At 42.3% G+C, this 14,571-nt stretch overlaps 1 protein-coding gene across 6 annotated transcripts in view; it reads left to right on the forward strand.

Annotated features, from left to right (window-relative positions):
* The window catches only part of rerea (arginine-glutamic acid dipeptide (RE) repeats a), a 133,957-nt gene that overhangs the window by 93,857 nt on the left and 25,529 nt on the right, over positions 1-14,571 (forward strand). For 4 of the 6 annotated variants that reach the window (XM_085444948.1, XM_085444951.1, XM_085444950.1 and 1 more), the window contains 4 exons: positions 2,427-2,523; positions 4,143-4,247; positions 11,953-12,001; positions 12,983-13,107. In XM_085444948.1, the coding sequence (XP_085301074.1) occupies positions 2,427-2,523; positions 4,143-4,247; positions 11,953-12,001; positions 12,983-13,107 (376 nt within the window). Of the gene's footprint in view, positions 1-2,426; positions 2,524-4,142; positions 4,248-9,228; positions 9,343-11,952; positions 12,002-12,982; positions 13,108-14,571 lie in introns of those variants that run through there. The other 2 variants (XM_085444953.1, XM_085444954.1) reach the window with 1 other exon arrangement.

Genomic DNA, 14,571 nt, shown 5'->3' on the forward strand with positions numbered 1-14,571 from the left:
AGAACGTGCATGCAAGAGAGTAAATACATTTAATTTTCTGTGCTGTTCCTCCTCTACAAACACACACACCTGGCTGTGCTCTCCGCGCTGTGTCCCTGGCAGCCGAGCCAATACCGTGGCTCTGTGCTGGTTCCCTGGGTAACACTGCTTCAGGCCAGACAGCAGCACAGTGGAGTGTTAATAACCCGCAGTGTCATGTGGCCCTTCAGTGTACACGCTCTCAACCCAGTCAGTGCCAGTGGACTCATCACACTCTCAGCACATTCACATTTACAGGAACACGAGCCTGCCAGTGATCTGCAGCCACTGAATATCAAATCCTGAGAGAAATTTAACATTGTTGGAGTAATGGGTGTCCTCGCAGCACTCTAGTGCTTATTTTTTAGATTTTTATTAGTATTTTTTAAAAACATATTTTAATTAATGAAGCCATCAGTCATACATGCAAATCTTTGAACGGCCTGCAACAGGTAAATGAGTAATTGTTTAGTTATATCACTAAACCAATATCGTATCATCCTTTTGGATTCAGAGTCAAAACCAAAGCCAGTTCAAAACAAGTCGCCTCAAGGAGCTTTATACTATAAGGTAAAGACCCTGCAGTATTAGAACACCCAAACATCAGATGACCTCGCCCTGTGAGTACGCACTAGGTGATGATTGGAAGAAAAAAGCTCCCTTTGAATAGGAAGAAACTTCCAGCAGAACCAGGCTCAGAGAGTCTCCTCTGCTGCAACCGGTTACGGGGTGATGGGAAAAGGAAAAAGGAGGGCATAGAGAGAAAGGATAAAAAAAGGAGAGAGAAGGTGAAATTCAGACGACTTGAAAGTGCTTATCAATACATTTATCAACACAAACTCTTACTGTATGCTCAACTGTTTATCCAAACTTTAAGCAAATTCAACTGGTAAACAAAATGATGAGCTCACGAGTTCAGTTGTCAGCCTTACTGTTTTGAAATGTAATAATTTATAACAGCTTAGTCCTTAGTTGTTCATCTAGAGCAGGGGTCTTGAACTGCAGGCCTCGAGGGCCGGTGTCCTGCAGGTTTTAGATCTCACCCTGGGTCAACACACCTGAATCAAGTGATCAGTTCATTACCAGGCCTCAGGAGAACTTCAAGACATGTTGAGGAGGTAGTTTAGACATTTAAATCAGCTGTGTTGGTTCAAGGACACATCTAAAACCTGCAGGACACCGGCCCTCGAGGCCTGGAGTTCGACACCTGTGATCTAGAGTGTTTAGCTAGCAATTTAATACATTTGTCTGTTACTATTAGCTAAACATAAGCTACTTATCCATAATGTAAAGTAAATCAGCTATTAGCCATAGTTTTAGCTCCGTATTTCGTCCACGGTTCCACACTATTACTATTCTAATCATTCCCACATTTCTTTGGGGCTTTTTATTTTTTATTGGTTTATTATTTTTACTTAACTTTTTTTTCAGTTGAAACATGTTCAAACCCACTCAGTAGTTTAAGTGTAATTAAAGAAACTAGCTGACCTATTCTCCATGTACCCCATGGCTACATATATCTGTGTTCTCTGTGTTCTTTGACTGTCAGAATTGAAAATGTCAACTACTCTACTTGGTTTTATTGCAGCAAGAACTCTGTGTCCTATAAACATGGTTGAAGTTAAATTCGTTTTGTAGTTAAGTGTTACTCGGTGTTCTGAACACTTTGTCGTTGCACACAAGTTTAATTTTAGCCTTTTAAATGTGCGTGTTCCCGGAAATGTTTCTCAGCCTGATTATAAACTGCAATTTTCTCTTCAAACTGAGATAAAATAACACACCTCACCTGTTGACACATCCTGTTCACAGTTGGCAGTTCTTGTTAGCCGGAGTGCCCCCAGTGGCTCGGTTTTCTTTGCTTCACAGTACAATCATCTCTACCTTTACACGCTGTAAAAACAGCCTCCTAACCAAACAAAAAATCCAGATAGGATCAGGGTTGCAGCTAAGTACGGTGTTGTGCCATTTTCTTTTTCTACGATAATACAAGGGTTGTGCCACACAGTGCTATACTATCAGCAGTCTGTCCTGGCAGCAGGGACTTGGACTATTAGAATTGATGTCACAAGGCCGGAGCTCACTGGCCACAGCTCAGGTCATTTGTCAAAGACAAGTCCCAACTTCCTCTTGTTGCCAGTGATGCATCGTAACTACCATAGGGGTCATTTCACTCGAGAACTGAACATTATGCTCTCTTCTGAAGGGATAGCATATTACTGGCTTTATTGAATTGAACTATTTATTGAATTATGGCGCAATATTCCACAGAGGTGCTTGTTACTGTGGGTAAACACAGAATTGTGCTGATACTTTTGTGGTTTACAGAGCTACTTTATCTCAAATCATTATTTTTGTCACAGATTATGTATATGATGTAGACTGACCACAGGCACTATTCCCTCTTGCAGACTCTGGCCGGGAGCTGGTCATCACAGATCCAGTGGTCAGGAGTCGAGAACTCTTTATCTCGGACTACGTGGACACTTATCATGCTGCTGCTCTCAGGTAAACAAACCCACACACGAGCAAACAAAACTGCACATAAAGACTGGAAGCTTTCTAAACAGTGCTACAGAAAAATGGAATACTTTCAGCACAGGCTTCACAGGTTTTTTCTACACCGAGATTTCTGCTTCTAGAGCTCTAGTAACATCTAGGCTATTACAGTATTTGAATTTATAACAGTGTAACTGGAACAGCTTTTATTTGTGGATTTTGGTGCCTTTGTATACAAATTACAGAACTGTCATTCAACTTTCGTGGCACTTTCTGCTATGATTTTGTGTTTCTGTCAGCAAGATAAAGATAATCTTATGCCTTTTAATCAGAAATTGGAAAAAAGAAGAAGCAAATATTATACTTTTGCTGACTAATTCAATGGTAAAGCAAATCAGTTCCCTTTTCTTTTAATTGAAACACTGCTATCATAAAACATATGGCGGGTCTGAACCAGACTCAGGATATAATATAGTGTATTTTATTTATCCCTTTGCCTTCTGAGCCGTAAACCTCCATTATCCCCATATTTCTGCCACCTCTCCATGAATAATTATGTTGCTCTGATACCAAATTGCTTTATAGCACTACACACTGAGCTATTTCATTTTTACAATCCTAAAGTGATCATATAGCATGCTTTACTGGTTTTAGCAGGTGCTGCTAAAATAGAGCAGATGTGTAAAGATGCAAAGCCATAACTGAGGCACATACCTTTATGCTGTTGAACATTAAAACACTGATTAAAACAGCTCGGCATCAATACACACCTGCACAAGCTGCTAGAGAGCAGCCTATAGCGCCTCCTCTGTATATATTTAATGTCTTTGGAAATGCTCGCCGACTTAATAATTTTCTTTGTCTAGAAACAAATACGCTTTGTTCGGTCTTTGTCCCTGCCTCTTCCTCCCTCCTGGCTGACCACCCCTCCCCTCCTTTTCCCTCCTCTTCCCCTTTCCTTTAATCAAAACCATCTGCAAGCGGTAAAGCCATGTCTTCCAGAAACCACAGATTTTAGGGAAAATTAGCTGCAACTTCTCCTACACAGAGCTCCCTTTGATTTGTCTTTTTCTCTGGGCTTTAGATAAACGGGAGGGAATTCCAGTGGGATGCTGTAATGCCGCAGCTCTGAGCTCTCCAAAGACGGCTCTCCTTAGCACCCTTTAATCTTTTCAGGGGGAGGAAGATACTATTTCTCTGCAACGCAGCCCAGCTACATATGGCTGTGATGTCTGTTATTTTGATAGAGCCAGACACCAGGGTGCTGGAAACAGGAAATGGCATCAAGATGTGGTCAGAGCCGTGGCCTCCACGGCTCACTGGGGGGTAAACGTGTTAGGAGGGGAGACAGGCAGGTTGAATTCCTTTTCCAGATCTCTGCGTCTGCAGCAGATGAGGCAACGCTGACATGTTCAGCTGGTGTTTACGGCTTAAATAGCCAGAGCCTGATATTTCACCGCAAAAGTCAGCAGGTGCTGACAAGCAGCAGATACCTGCTGTCGCACTTGTCCCCTCCTATAGGCGAACATACCAGAAGCCTCTAATTAGGGCTACTTGTGCTCATGCTGGGGTGTCACTTTGTCATGTTGGTTGTTTTTGTCTAATAAAGCCTGTCTGCTCTCTTGCAGGGGGAAATGCAACATTTCCCATTTCTCTGACATTTTCGCTGCCCGGGAGTTCAAAGCCCGCATGGACTCCTTTTTCTATATCCTTGGATATAACCCAGAGACCAGGTGAGCTTACCGGCACTGATGGTGCACCCGTCTTAATTCTCCCCCAAGCTCTGAAATTCAGTCAGCCCTGCACAACACTGACACCACGTTTATTAAATCAGGACAACATCGAGCCATCAGAAGTTCAGGTTGACATCCTCAGCATTTTTTTTAACAAACAAAAACTAAAATCTAAAAATATTCATTTTCACATCAGAAAAAGAAAAGCAGCAGGTCTCCGGCCTGTTAGGTCTGCAGTGATTAAGATGACTACACAATTATCAATGTAGGTGACAGCTAATTTTATGCTAACCGATGCCTGTATGAGGCAGCTCATTGTTATGTTGAGACAAAAATAGCCATTCATTATAAAGACACTTTGATGCAGCTAATATCGGATGAGGCATGTTGCTGGGGTTTGCATTAGTGTTAAATAACTTGCTAAATAATACATTCTTAGCAAGCTTACGCATGCAGGAGCTATACAGAGAAGCTATTTTTACCCCACATGAGACCTGAGGTCTCTACTTTCTTTCTTTTTTCTTTTTTTTTAAAAAAACGTGTAATGTCTAATGATGACGAAAAAGAATGATCCCGATGTGATCCAATTATGGGGAATGAGCCAGGGAAACCCCCCATGGTTTGTAATTTTATTGGGAATGTATCGATATTTTTCATGTTGCATGTCAGGTTTTAAACATTGATCTTTTGCGTTAAAATTATGATTAGAATCAAGATCCTGCACGTTAAGCGTCTGATTAAGGTTTCACTGAAAACATTTTGATATGCCACTACAGGAAAGGTACGGGTGTTAAATAAGAAAAATAATGTTGATTGAGTTTCCAGATCTTGATCCTTGTGCATCCTGGAAAACTAGAAAACACTCTTTAAAAAAAAAAGAAGAAGACAAAATTCACAATATTTATGTAGCTAATTAAAATAAAACATATTTTCATTACACGCAGTTTTGTATGCTCAGATAATAATGCCCTAATTTTATGTTAAGCACATCAACATATGACAAAGCGGAGCCTCTTCTGCTGTTTTTCTTCTGTGCATTAGATTATGTTTTGGAGTTTTGCAATGACGGTTGTCTTGTTCAACCACATAAACACTCCGCACTTCTTCATTCTTTCAATCACCTTCTGGCAGTGCTTATCCACAGGCCTGCTGATATCCAGGTGTGTTTCTCCTTCTGTGCAGAAATGTGGGTTTGCAGAGCCCCTAAGACAAGAGGCAAAACAAATCAACAGATTACACATTATGATTGTGCTATATACTAGGGGTGCAACAATACTCGTATCGATATTGAACCGTTCGATACAGTGCTTTCGGTTCGGTACGCATATGTATGAACAATACAAAATTTTTTATTTATTTTATCAACTTTCCTTCTGACGATGCTGTCTGTGTTGAGCGCTCAGTGGATCTGCGTTCCACTACTCCGCCTAGGCTGCACTGCTAGCAAGACAGAAGCTAAGCTAGTTGCAACATGGCAACTGCCTCAACGCTACCCGAAATTGAACCTCCCCCACCCTCATTCAGATGTGGCCTTTGGAACTATCTTGGTTTTCATGTGACGTATGACCCTGAAGGTAAGCGCGTCATGGACAAAAGTAAAACAGTATGTCGGATGTGCCACGCAATGCTCAATTGGTGGGAACTAGTGCGTTAGCGCAGTTAGCTTGTTAACGTGTTGACGCCGTCCAGTCCCACGCACGGGGCGATCCGTGGTAACTCGTTAACGGAGATTTGCCGCGTTATGGCGTTAATGTCATTTTAACGAGATTAATGCTACAAACTTTACCCGAGTCATTTAGACAGACGTTAGCACATGATTCTCCTTATGGGGACCTGATATGTTTAATATGCTGCTGAGAATATAGCCCAGAAGAAGCCTATAGTATAGCTTTTATTTTGGAAAGAGCCATTTCTCTGTAATAAACTCTTTTCCAAAGATGAGTGATTTCTCGATCAGATAGATTTATTTTATTTTTTAATTATTTTGTTGTTTCAGCAACATTACATTTAAAAACTGTACTTTTGAGTTAAAATATATATTTATAATTTTAATAAATGACAAATTGAAAGACATAAAAAAAAATTTGTATCGAAAAAATATAGAACTGTGACACCAAAGTATCGAACCGAACCGTGAATTTTGTGTATCGTTGCACCCCTACTATATACATGTCCACAGATTGGTACCAGGATATCCCCACATGTATTTATGGAGGCCTTGTCTGAATCATAAATATCAAGTCAAAATGTTCTGCTTGCATGACCCCAGTCATATTCAAAATGTTATAATAAGAATATTATCAAAATATTTGTCAAACCGTCTTTCCATACGTTTTCTTAACCGCACATCAGGTTTGCAAGGAGGCTGTCGTAGAACATGAGGGAGGGGGGACACTGCATGCAGTTTTACTAAGTGTCATAACTGAACACAGCAATGCTTGGAAAGTCGATGCTACATCCTAACGCTAGAGGTGTATAAAATGAAACACCTGGCCACCCAGTCTGCCTTTACAAACACTGTTGAAAGAATGGGTCGTTCTGTAGAGCTGAATGAATTTGAGCATGATGCTCTGACATGATGTCACCACCGAAAGGAGTCAGTATGTGAAATTTCTTCTCTTGGAGATCTTCCACACGTAGCTATAAGCGCTATTATTGCAACGTGTTTCGGAACCAAGAGGAGCTCGGCCGCAAAGTTAGAGTGGAGACCTGAAGCTCATGGTGCGTAAACGTCTCCAACACTCTGCTGACTCAGTAACTACAGAGCTTTAAATCTGAACTGGCATTAACATCAGCACAAAAACTGTGCACCAGGAGCTTCATGGGATCGATTTCTAGCACAGCGCTGTGTTTCAGTAGTGCTATGCAATACGGCAAAGTTTTAGTAAATATAGAGCTAGTATTGCTATTACCAATTCCAATATTGATGGGTATTGTTTAGGTTTTATCCAATATCGCTGCCAAACTGGTACTTTTGAAACGATGCCGGTGCTTAAACGGTGCTCGAACGGTGCTCGGACCGGTGCTTAAAGAATGGAGATCACAAACTTTGTCCAAAAACCTCTTATGTTTTTATTTTTAGCAGTCTCTTTTTTTCCTGCAAAATGATAACCAAGTTAGCCTTTTCTGTTGATACAACATACCTCCTTTGGCTGGAACCAGTGCTTAAACAATGGAAAACACAAACTTTGTCCTAAAACCTCTCATGTTTAGCTGTTTTTTTTTTTGTAAAAAGATAACAATGTTAGCCTTTTCTGCAGCTATAGGGCATATATGGTATCACTCTATCAAATAAGAAAACAGCTGCATGTAACTACGACGGTGTTTGCTAGTTCACCTTACATGCATTAATTTAATAACGTGGTTAGCCTACTCAACGTAAATTACACACGAACAACATTAAGCTACTCACCCAGAGAAGAACGGCTGCTGCTGCTACACTGGCAGGGCTAGGGGCCAGGACTCTCCTCTTTGGGTTCTTGGAGGGATGTTGCTAACTCCGGGTCCGATAACAGGCACCACACCCGCAGTAGATGTGCCCGGTGTGAGGTCTTGCAGCAAGCTATCAAATACGGTGCATTTTTCGGCTTTTAAAAAAACGCAATGCGTCGCCAGGTGTTTCATCAGATTCAAGGTGTTACCTCCTTTGCACAGTATCACCTTAAAGCACTTGTTGCTGCTGAGTTTGCATCTTTTGCTGTGAAGTACAGCCAGACTTTGACCGCTTCGCCTTGGGCATTTTTAATCTGTAGCTCTGCTCTAAAAGAACGTATGTACCTGGACCCGCCCACTATCCTTGCAAAGGTAAAGTTATTGGCTAAAATCGAAAGTGTATGACATCTCAAGAAAAAAAACAGCACCGAAATGTGCTTTCGGTCTGGTTACTACCGTTTATGTTAGAACCAGTGCCATCATGGCACCGGATACCGGTACCCATCCCTGTATAGGGGTAGGAGTATGTCATGATTTGAGATGAATCATAATTAATCTGCACATTTTAATGACCACTAAATCACTGCGATTTCACTGTGTACGAAACACACCTTTTGCTCTTCCTGCATTTTGACATTATTTATTTATTTATTGGAGACCTGTAATGTAAACGTGTCCATCTCTAAAACACTTTGGATCCAGTTCTGTTGTTTAAATGTTCTATAAGCTGTAAATAAAACAGACATGACAGTCAAATCAAAAGCGTTCCAACGTTTTTCATAGTTTTTCCAAAAAACAAAACAAAAAAAACCCCCAAACAATTATTATGAAGCACAATTCAGTGTTCTACATACTGAACTTGGAGGATAGAAACAAAGTATCGATCCTACCGGGCTAATATCAATCAGATACTAATACCAGCGTTGGTATCGACCCGCCCGCCACTATTTTTCTGTTACACTTGAATATTTCAACTTTTTTAATATGTTGGATCTCTTGATCTTCACTTTAACTGATGCATTTTTACGCTGATGCCCTTCAGTATAAATATAACATTTCTTTGGACACGATGAGCTTTTTCATTCATTCAAGTGCACGAGTACAAAACGAGAGAACCCCCCTTGTGTTATTATCACTGGTTGTGCGGGGAATGCCTCACGTGTTGCAGTGACAGCTGTCCTTGTTGTTGGCACTGATGGTTGCCAGCTGGGAACCCCCCTCCATCGGGGCCCCCTGTTCCACTCTCGGTCTTCCGCTCCCTTCCTCCCTCCTCGTTTGGTATTCCGAGCTCGGCGTCTGCAGCATTGCAATTTCACTCTTGTTTATTATGGTGCAGACATACGAGGAGAGATGAATTCCGTATCCCGCATGCGGCTGTGTCTGCCTGCCTCTTAGTGCGTGCGTGCGTGTGTGAGGTCGCAGCACATGCTCAGTAGTGTGTGTAGAGGAGCGAGCCGAGCTTGCGACGCTGTACGTGCTGGCTGAGGTCACAGCACAAGCTCAGTGAATACCTCTCCGGGAGCGAATGCGTGGTTCTCCATTTTGAGCACCTAGGAATAGGTGTGAGAGGGGAATTAATTTCAACCAGCGTTACACACACAGTGTCAGCACCCCCACCTTAGGGCTCGATGTCAGAAATGGACGATTTGTTCAGTCCCCGGAGGTAGGTTTGCGATCACATTGTCGCGCTTTCCCCGTGCCATTTATCGGTTGCGAGTGCGCGAGTGTTAGGCTCGTCTTATTTTCATGGAGTCGCATTCCAGCTGTCTGACAGGACTGTGTGATGTGTGTGAGAGCCGTCCGCGCCGCTGTCATTGTGTTAACCGGCTGTGTTTGTGTGTCGGTGGCGGGGGAGAAAAAAACCGAGTGTCGGTAGCCCGAACGCTTCTGGACGCGCAGGCTGTCACCGCAGCCTCGCATGCCGTTACGCGTCTGGAGTCGCTCCGCACCTTTTTGTGCATGCGCTTCATTCAAGCTTCCGATAAACGCACATTGTCGGGGTGTTCATCCGCAAGTGTGGGGCTGGTGAACGTGCTGCCGGTGTGGTTATATGGTGTGCGTTAAGACCAGCAGAGGCTTCCCTGGCTCCATTTTGCATCTCCTGTTTACAACCGGGATGATGACATGGCGTATGAAGCAATGCCGGGGAGGGGGTGCAGGCAAAGCTCAGACGGCTGTGCTGCCAGCTGCGATTTACACAAGCCTACCGATCACGATACCAACAACACCAACTTGAGTCTGCTGCTTCTTCTTCTGTTTTTTTTTCTGCTGCGCTACAATTATGTCAGTGTGCCACAGTCTAGCTCAGCGATTGGCTGGAATTGATGGCGGAGGGGGCGGGGCTATCCTTGATTGCACACAAAGTTGCCCAGACTGTCACGTTGTTGTTTTGGGTTTTGATAAGTAAGCCTGTAATTACTTGACAAGATTGTGTGCTAATGCTGAGTTAGAGCAGAACTTGTTGTAACAAGTGGCCATGTTTTCATAGTGTTTACTGTGCTAGGCAACAGGCTTTGAGCTGCTTAATGGGGGTGGGGGGTCATTATTAGTGGGGGCAGTGTTTTATGAATACTCAGCACAGCTGCCCAGATAGTGCTTCATCCATCCATGCCTTCCTTTGTTTGCTATGAATAATTGTATTAAGCTGATGACCAGGATTTCTCAATAAGTATAAAAATCAGCTGCTGGATGCATGATTAAGGAATGCTTGATATATATGCATATATTTTTTTATCACAGGCATCAGTGCTTGTGTTGCAGGCTTGCTTTTGTTTAAGAGTACCTGCAGTCTTTATGGAAACTCCTCCGAGCCTCCTGCTGCGATCTGTATTCTGCCTCCTCTCTCAGGACCTGCGCAGCATTAAAGCACGGCTGTCTTCAGACACACTGTTCTCATTCTGGAGCACAGGTCCTCATTTGTCATCCTTACTGCCTCCTGCCAAATGTGCCGTGGACCTGGCCCGACTGCACATTGTCAGAAACGCGTTTTGTGAGAACTTTTTTCACTGTGTGCAGGAACACACTCTGTAAATCAAATAATTTTTCTTCCTCTTCTTTTTTTTTTTTCTCCCTTTGTCATGCAGGCGTTTAGATGTGCAGATGTGGATGGTATATCTGTTCTGCTCTAATAAATCAAAAGGAATGGTTATTGTTTGTTCATTGTTCGCCACTCACAACTGTTTGGGAAGTTTCAGGCATATGATGGTGTCTGAAACCCGGCTTTAAGTGGGATTATGAAATTGTTATGAAACCTTTATAGTCTTATCTGGAGTGCTGATGACGCAGAGAACCACCGTATTTCATCTTTATCAGCACTATTCATCACTGTAGCTGCCAGTTTCTGAGTGCTTTATATTTAGTTTGTCTTATTCGCTGAGAGCGTTGGTAATAAAACCAAGTGAAGTATTTCGACATGTTTCGGAGCGGCGGGTGGTGTTTTGGCAGCTGAGGTTCGTGTTTTTGGAGTGTGCTGGTGTGGAGGTTTTTGGCAGATCATAACATCTATGGATGGATGTGGATTAAACCTTTAATCGGACTCTCCTGTCTGAAGGGATCTTTTTAAGAAGGTTTGCGTGGTTTGAGGACTGTAAAGAGGACGGGAGGATTGCGGCCTCTCGAGTTTCCTCCAGTGATGGAGTGCGAGCTTCTCTCAGTGCAAATCACGCTGACAGATTCTGGGCTGCTCTGCGCTCGCTTGTATGAAAATCGGCGCTGTTGCCTAGGCGACCGAGGGGAAAAGGCTTTTCAAAAGGAACATCTTGTCATTTTCTTTAATCCACTGCAGCTGGAGATTCGGTACACTATTATTAAATTGCAGTTGCTATGGCTACCAACATTTGCACCAGCAGCCGTTTTCACCCTGCATATCCAGAGCCAGTTTCCCCTCCACCTCCACTCCCCCCTTCTCCTTTTTGGGGATTCTGTTTTATTGCTGCATCCACGTTATCATGCCTGCAAATGTGCACTGCTCGGCTCGCTGTGCAGGAGCAGGCGAGCAGGAACCAAATCTGTAAACACTTTGTACTTTTTCCCCGTAAAGACTTGCACATTTGAAAATAAATGAATAAATACAGACCATCCCCACTCTGTTGGATCTAGTCTTGGTCATGAGTGGTTAGATTTTTATTATCGTCAGTTTGTGATTTTTGCCGTTTGAGCAGTTGTTTAGTTAATTAAACAGGATTTGCAGAGCTGACAGATTTCTCACAGCCGGCTTTTGAAATGGTGACGTGTAAATATTTTGTTTCAATCTGCTCTCTTTGTTTCTTCTCAGGCGACTAAACAGCACACAGGGGGAAATCCGAGTGGGACCCAGTCACCAAGTAAGTCATTGCTCAGCACACACATTAATGTTCGAACCGCAGGGCTTCACCTGAATAAGAGACTAATAATTGCATTATTCGATCTCTGGGTGGGAATTATGTGTTTAGTTTTGAGATACTAGGGTTTTTTTTGTTCATCTGTTTATTTTATGTGAACATACACACACTCTCAGATTGAGCGCCTGATATCCGGCTCAGTCGTTGCAGCGATTATCATATTTCTGTTCACCGACTTTGTGGCTAGATTCAGAAAAGTCTCGTGTTCAGTACTGCGTCACAGACGTAAGTAGTGGTTTCCAGCAAAAACTCAGAGTTACAGTTTTTGCAATAAATACAGCACAGGCAGCAAATGTAACCAAGCTTTGAGAATTTACTGTTTAATTACTTCAGGAGATCCGGATTTTAGAGAGCACTAGTGTAACAGTCTGTGCCCTTGTTTTGCAGAATCATTGTGATTTATGCATGTGTATTATTTGACAGATTAAAGCTGTATTTTACTGTGTAGTCATTAATGACCGGCCTGCACTTAGTAGGACTCACAGCACCAGTTATTGTTAATTTTACAAATTTTCTTGAAGCAAACATCACGCGGTTATAAATCTTTACATGTTGCCTGGGAACATTGGAATGAAATTACTGATTGGATTAAGTTTGCATGATTGTTCACAGTAATGTTTGCGCCTGCTGGTTTTAGTTGTGCTGAAACTCTACAAAGTTGTGTGTGTGTGTTACCCTCCCCTTAATGTCAGGTATCTTTACATAATCCCGTCTTAAACTAACACCTTCAGAGTATTTATAATTCGGTGTCATATATACTGTGTATTAAACTATTGTGACAGTAGCTTCCTGCCGTCCCACCACTCAGGAACACACAGTGAAAAGTTGATGACAGGCGGCTGAAAGAGGATATTTTCTTCAAGCCTGTGTGCTATTTGTAGTGTGACACCATCTGTCTCTCTCCTCCTCCGTGGACCTAATTAGGCCAAGCTCCCGGAGCTGCAGCCTTTCCCCTCCCCTGGTGGCCAGGCCGTAACCGAGAATGAGGAGCTGGTCTGGATGCCAGGGGTCAATGACTGTGACCTTCTCATGTACCTCAGAGCTGCAAGGTGAGCCCAGAGACACACAGGGCCTCAGACTTGGCAGTTATGCAAGGTCTAAAGCTGTTGGAGGTTTTTCACACACACACAAAAAAGGGGGAAAAAGTGATTTTTAAATTGACCTCTGACCTACAAATATGAATAAAATACTCTTTGTCAGTGAAAGTAAATGTCATGATCATGTCTCTCTGTCCAGGATCAATTCCAGGATGGGAATTGCTGAAGTCTCAACATTGGTATTTTATTGCTTTTTATTAGTGTTGCCCTCTGATCACATTCGGTATCTTGGGATGCAATCGGTCATCAGAGCTCGATGGGATGTTGTTCCAGTTCCAGTGATGTGTGTTGACAGGTTTCTGTGTCAGAGGCCACAGTGTAATTAATCACCATGCCACCATGCCAGACAGCATTGCACAACTTCCACTGAAGTTTATGTTACCTCAATTACACTCGGGTCCATAATATTTTGGCCAGTGAGGTAATGATCATAATTGCTGCCGTGAACACAGGTGTTGTCATAAAAATCAGTACATAACAGAACAAACTTTGATAACAACACCAGTGTTTACCTTTTTGCGTGATTCAAGAATTTCAACAACAATATTTTGTTAATGATTTATAAACTATGACGTGCGAGTAAAATTTTCCAAAGCTGTTCATGTTTTCTACAAATGAGGTGCAGCGCGCCCACGAGCACGCCGCAGGTGCCAGCAGTAACTTTTGTGAGTTACGATCTATTTACGGTTTCTGTTTTAACATTTTTTAAATGTCAGTGATACTTTTTACTTGGATAAATGAAGGGAACTATATAGAAAAGTCATTTTGCCACAAACTGCAGCTTCGCCTTACTGTTCTTTCTGGCTCAATGTGACTTTTTTTATTATTCATGAGAGATGTGTTTGACAAATTACACTCCAACAAGTCATTTATTTAGTTTAAATTCCCACAATCATTTGTTGGCAAATACCAGAAATCAGTTTCTCGCAGGCGATTGCTTTTTGGCACGATACCGGCAGCGTGCCACCCACAGCAGGTTACACAAATGAAGAGGTGCACGACAAGCTGAAACTACAGCAAAATGCATCTCACTTCAGCAGCACTGATTTATTCAGTAGATCTACTGTTTAACACTCCTTTTTTCTTTTTTTTGAATATCTTTATTATTTCCTAACAAATGAGGCAGACATAATATCTGAATTCGATTCAAAGTGTTGAAATTATGTTTTGTAGCCTTTCACTATCATTTTAAATGTGAAGCCCAGTGAGATAGAAGTCCTGAAAGACCACAGAAAACAACTAAACTGCATGATGATTAAATTATTTCCATGGTTACAAAAAACAACTTTGTAAGATGTAACCGAGTCAAGAGCTCAAGTAGGTTGGCTTATCGTCAGTCTACAGTCTAGAGACGTCTTCGTTAATGCACATAGAGTTTAGAATAAGGTGCAAACCACCGGTTACACTCAAGAACAG

This window comes from Copadichromis virginalis, linkage group LG20 (assembly GCF_057382275.1).
Source record: "Copadichromis virginalis isolate Kocher_CV1m ecotype Utaka linkage group LG20, C_Virginalis_male_GT1.1, whole genome shotgun sequence".
In the NCBI taxonomy this organism is placed as follows: Eukaryota; Metazoa; Chordata; class Actinopteri; order Cichliformes; family Cichlidae; genus Copadichromis; species Copadichromis virginalis.